Source organism: Octopus bimaculoides, chromosome 3 (genome assembly GCF_001194135.2).
Source record: "Octopus bimaculoides isolate UCB-OBI-ISO-001 chromosome 3, ASM119413v2, whole genome shotgun sequence".
In the NCBI taxonomy this organism is placed as follows: domain Eukaryota; kingdom Metazoa; phylum Mollusca; class Cephalopoda; order Octopoda; family Octopodidae; genus Octopus; species Octopus bimaculoides.
In genome coordinates, this window is record NC_068983.1 from 84,486,872 (window position 1) to 84,492,591 (window position 5,720).

Here is a 5,720-nt window from a genome sequence, read left to right on the forward strand (position 1 = left end):
GACACATGAGGTTTCTCGAGCGAGATGAGCGTGGCCGTTGCCAGTACCGCCTGACTGGCCTTCGTGCGGGTGACACGTAAAAGCACCCACTACACTCTCTGAGTGGTTGGCGTTAGGAAAGGCATCCAGCTGTAGAAACTCTGCCAAATCAGATTGGAGCCTGGTGTAGCCATCTGGTTTCACCAGTCCTCAGTCAAATCGTCCAACCCATGCTAGCATGGAAAGCGGACGTTAAATGACGACGACGACAGTCACCATAATCTTTTGCTGATGCAACTTTGGCTTTGGGAAATGTTTGGGGGACTCATCACGATCAAGCCATTGACCTGATTGTTTATGGTTGTCATAAAGAATCCACTTTTTGTCACAAGTGCATTTTCGGCCAAGAAAAGTATCATTGGTGTTTTGCAGAAAGAGCATCGAGCACACATCAAACTTTTTGATTTTCATTGAGCTCATGCAGTACCCATTTATCAAGCTTTTTCACCTTGCCAATCTTCTGCTGATTGTTTGAGACCGTTGCAATATCAACACCAAGTGCCTGAGACATTTCTCTGACACTTTGACGTGGGTTTTGTTCAACAATTGCTTTCAATTGTTCATTGTCAAGACTTCATGACTGTCCTCTACTTTCTTCATGTTCAAGGCTCTCATCACCACTACGGAATTTCTGAAACTACTTTCGTACTGTGTGATCACTTGTGGACCCCTCTCCCCATGCTCTGTTGATATTGGCAGCAGTTTGGGAGGCATTGTGCCCAAGCTTGAATTCATACAAGAAAAGTAAGCGAAGGTACTTTTTTGTCATGTTCATAATTAAGGGCGCCTACGCTTCAAGAATGTTTTCTGTCTGAAATAAGTAGAAAATTATTAAAGAGTATACATCAATTATTAAGTATGTTGAAATTCACCTAAAATATAATTAAAATACTATGATAAAATTGCATTTCAAAACACAACACTTAGAGTGGCCATTATTTTCGGAACAACCTAATAATTCCAGAGCAGTACAGTTTTGATGAGGAAGGATTAGGTTAAGTGTTGAGTACGAAATCTTTATGGGCTGAAGCAGAGAGCAATGTCAGGATGAAACTAGATTGCCATATCATGGATTTGGGTAGAGAAAACAGAGCAGAATCTACAGTAGCTAGAAGATAAGGATAATAGGACTTGATGGCTGGTCAGTCTTTGTGGATTGAGATAGAATCCACTTATCAGGTATGACTACATTTAGATTTAGTCCAGTGTTTAGGAAAGGTATGGCATATAAGACCAAGATATAGCAATAGTACTTAATTTTTAGAGAAATTAAAAAAAACCCTATTGGGGTTTATTAAGTGCTTCAGGAATGATAAAATAAAGTATTTACAAATTTCTTATATCAGTGTAAGACAGCTGACAAAATCCTTTTAGTGTCAGACAAAATGCTTATGGTATTTGTTCCAGCTCTTTATAATCTGAGTTCAGATCTTGGTAGGGTCAACTTTTTAGAGTCAATAAAATAAACTACTGGTCAAGATATATTCAAGTAACATTCCTATACCCAAATTTGTAGCCTAGTGGTTATATTAGAAATTATTATTTTGTTTATATTTTCTGTTATTGAAGACTGTAGATTGGCAGAATCATTAGTGTTGGTCATAATACCTTGCAGTATTTGTTTTGGCTCTTTATGTTTTGAGATCAACTTTGCCTTTTATCTTTCTGGTGATGTTTAAAAAAATACACCAGTCAAGTTTTGGAGTTGTTATATCAACTGTTCCCTTCCTCCAAAATTTCTGGCCTTGCTTGAAGTTATCAATTAGCAAAATAATAATTATTTTGTTAACAGTATGTACAGGTATATTCATTAATTTTTATTATGGTACATTTTCTAGCTAATTGTAAAAATATATATAACTAGAAGTGAATGTTGTGGTTAACCTCAACTTTGTTAGGATCAAGTAGACCTAAGATCAAAAAAATTCTGGCTGGGACACTTCTCATAGAGTATGATTTAAAGATTTTGCTGCTATTTTCAGCAGGTCTAGTGATCACTTAAAAATTCCCTCAATGGTTCAACATTCATCAACTACAAAATGCTTCTATATTTTATGACTAAAAGTTAAGGTGGAACTGTTGAAGGAAATCAAATGGTATTGGTCTGTATCTTTCTCACCGACACTTTTGTGAATATGTAGCTACTAATTGTTTGAAATGATATACACTATGTGAATTTTAGTTCTTTATTTCTATTTATATGAGAATGCTTTTCAAAAATGTGTTTCTTGTTTTCACAGGTACATTTTGGGCATTTGGGAAATCAACTGGTTGCAATTATATGTTGGTTTTGACTGTAAAGGGTGCAGTGATCTGTGGCTGGTGTATATGTATTGTCATTAGTTTTGGCATTGTTCTTTTGTTTGACCCTATTGGATATGGCCATACTCGAAGATACCCTTCATCAAAAGTCTGGGAAGGAAGGTAAGCTTATAATTTATATAATTTTTATAACTCTTGTTTATGAAACCTTGTGTTCATTATTTAAAAAAAAAATCATTTATATGGCCATATTTTTAATATTTCTAGTTGAGAGATCTTCATGTTTTTATTCTTAATCCCATATCTATCTATATAATGGAGAAGTTAAAATGACTTATAGAGATAAAGTTTTGAGCTACAAGTTCATATCTTTGAATTTAAATCTATTGTTAAAGTTTTGTTATATATGTAGGGTATTAAGTCTTGACTTAGTTGATATGACACCTTATCTGAAAATATTAACTGTAATAGACTGGTATCCAGGAGAATTTCGTTTATCTCACCTGCTTAATGCTTATTTTCCATGAAACAATTTTAGTTTGGGATAGAGAACTTTTTTTGTTTAAGTTAATGTTATTAATCCTCTGCCCATCAGTCAGTTGTTTTGCTTTATTTTTACAAACAAAATCAACTTGAATAAATAATTTACTTGATATTCTAAACTTAAATAAATCAGTCATTATAATGTATTTCTTTTACTTTGTTTTAGATGCAATGTTATTTGCTGTTGTTTTCGAAACAATCCAGAGAGCAAACGAGCATTAAACGATGTTGCAAAATTGTTTGCTACAATATTTCAGGTAAATATTTCTATTTTAACAACAAAAAACAAATTAACAAAGCAAGTGTTTAATAATTTTTTGTTAGGAAGATTATTGTTATGGGATTGTAGTATAACTGTGAATCCAGCATCATTTTTAGGTTATGTTTCCATTTCTTATTGCAATTTCTTTTTACTTAATTTATTTTCAAGCAGTTTTATTGGTTTTACTATTTATCTTTTTTTAAAGTTATTAGAGTAATAACGTGGAAGAAATGGTAATGTCAAACTAACTACTTTGTTTAGTTACATCTCTTTACATTGTGGATTCAAATCTCCAAGTAGTTGATCCTACTTTTCAACCTTTATGAGTCAATAAAATAAATACCAGTCAGGCACTGGAGTTGATTAAATGAATTACACTCCTCTTCAAAATGTATGAATTTGTACCAAAGTTAGAAATCATCATCATTTCATCCTCTTCCCATGCTAGCATGGGTTGGATGGATTGTCATGGTCTTTTTTTTTTATTAGATTGGTGCCCCAGCATGACTGAAGTCCAATAACTGAAACAAATAAAAGAATATGTGCCATTTGGTTTAGTTTCTAAGGCTGGATGGCCTTCCTATTGCCAACTACTTTACAGAGTGTATTGGGTAAGTTTTCTCTTGGCACCAGCATTAGAGGTTAAATAAAGGGACTTCAGAACACCATATATCTCTGCTCATTTACCAACCAAACCCTGGGCACATTTCTGTGGTAGCAGCAATAGAGAGATTGTATCACTCACCTGTCATTCTTGAGGGAGCATGATTTGTCAGCTTTCCATTGTGGTACCAGTACATGAGGTGTGGTATCTTGCACATCAGACGATGTAGAGAGTATTCAGTGTACTAAGGTATGTAGACAAAGAAGAGAAAACAGTTGGGAACAGCAGTAGCGGGGTGGTAAGAAATGGTAGAGTACTGGATGACATGGATAGAATAATTTGTCTACACTTTCTTGTCTAACACATGTACCAGAAATCATATTAGTTAAACAGTAAAATTCTTCATAGAAATAAGAAGGGAAAGTAGCAACCCACAAATCAATAGTTGGTTTTAGAGCTTTAGGTCTCTCCATGGATGTATAAAGAGTATTTATTTTACTTAAATGTTCTTTCAAATCTCTCAACATTCATTTATATTTAGTGAATGTCTTTTCTTAGTATCAGGAGATCTTGATTATTGTATAAAGAAGAAAAAAAAATAAAAGGAAAAAGCATATGTTGGATTGATAGAAGGTAAAAATAGTAGATGGAATAATTAGTTGATGAAGTAAAAAAATTAGGGATATAAATTATATACAAGAACTAAATATCACTATAGGGCCATATTTTGGATGGCATAAGTTATATCTATTATTCAAGTTAATTGATATGTAACAAAGCATTTAAATCACTATGAAAATGTTAAAATTTTCTATGATAGAGATTATACATTAAATATTGATTGCATTTCAAAAGCATGCCCATGTCAGAGATCATATAGATTAAAGTTATTTACTATTTCATTAACATCAAAATGCTTCAGAAGTAAAATGAAATCAAAATAGAAACAGCAAATGGATGAAATACTCAATTGTTGTTCATATGCTATTATGTACTTTAGTTCATGTATATCATACATACATACATACATATATAATCAAGGTGGCTATTTGCAATTTAAAACTGAAAGGCAACAAATATAGTCATCATTAAAGTGACGAAGGGTGCTTGTAAGCACCAGCATTGCTAGAAATAAGAGTCGAAACAGCTCTTAGCCATGTGAAAGCACTTTTCTAATGACTGACAAGGGAAACAGGCTCCCTCCCTACAACAAACAAGATGGAGTCATATCAGTGCTGATTTCAGATTTAATTAATCTTCATCAGTGACCCATTACTCTGTTGTTGAGGGTTAAAGAACCTAACTCACCTTTTCAGCCTTATAGAGAACACCATAGGTAACATTGACTGATTTCGAAAATGGTGAGCTGAGAATTATAAATTATTAAAGTGGCTATTCGCAATTTACAACCGAAAGGCAACAAGTATAGTCGCCATTATATATATGCTGCTATGAGAATATATACTTAAAATTTTGTTCAATAACTTACTATAATAGGTGATAATGCGAAGATGCTCCAGTTGTGACCATCCAGTTAGTATATTACACATATATGGTTTAATATGCTAAAATTGTTTAAATAAAATTGAATATACAATTTATTTGATAAACATTTCCTTTTACTTTATTAAATTATTTAAAAATTATTTTAAATCATATATATATATATATTGCATATCTATAAAAAATTGTTTTGAAATAAAAATTGCTATATCCAAAATGTTTGATGCTGAGAACATAAAAATCCAAAGACCATTTAAAAAAAAATTCATAATCAAAACATTAGAGGAGTTTTAAAATATTCTGCTCATATCGGACCGTAACGTCTATTATCACCTTTGGAAATGTGCTGTGCGTGAGAAGACCCGGCAAGCCAAGTAAGATCGTTGCCAGTGCCCCTGGACTGGTTCTTGTGCGGGAGGCACATGAGATGCACCATTTTGAGCGTGGCCGTTGCCAGTACCGCCTGACTGGCTCCCGTAGGATTTTAGAGCGAGATCGTTGCCAGTG

At 33.4% G+C, this 5,720-nt stretch overlaps 1 protein-coding gene across 1 annotated transcript in view; it reads left to right on the forward strand.

The window, feature by feature from the left end:
• The window catches only part of LOC106873000 (diacylglycerol lipase-beta), a 52,706-nt gene that overhangs the window by 11,671 nt on the left and 35,315 nt on the right, over nucleotides 1-5,720 (forward strand). The window contains exons 3-4 of the mRNA XM_014920201.2: nucleotides 2,280-2,463; nucleotides 3,011-3,101. Of these exons, the coding sequence (XP_014775687.1) occupies nucleotides 2,280-2,463; nucleotides 3,011-3,101 (275 nt within the window). The remainder of the gene's footprint in view (nucleotides 1-2,279; nucleotides 2,464-3,010; nucleotides 3,102-5,720) is intronic.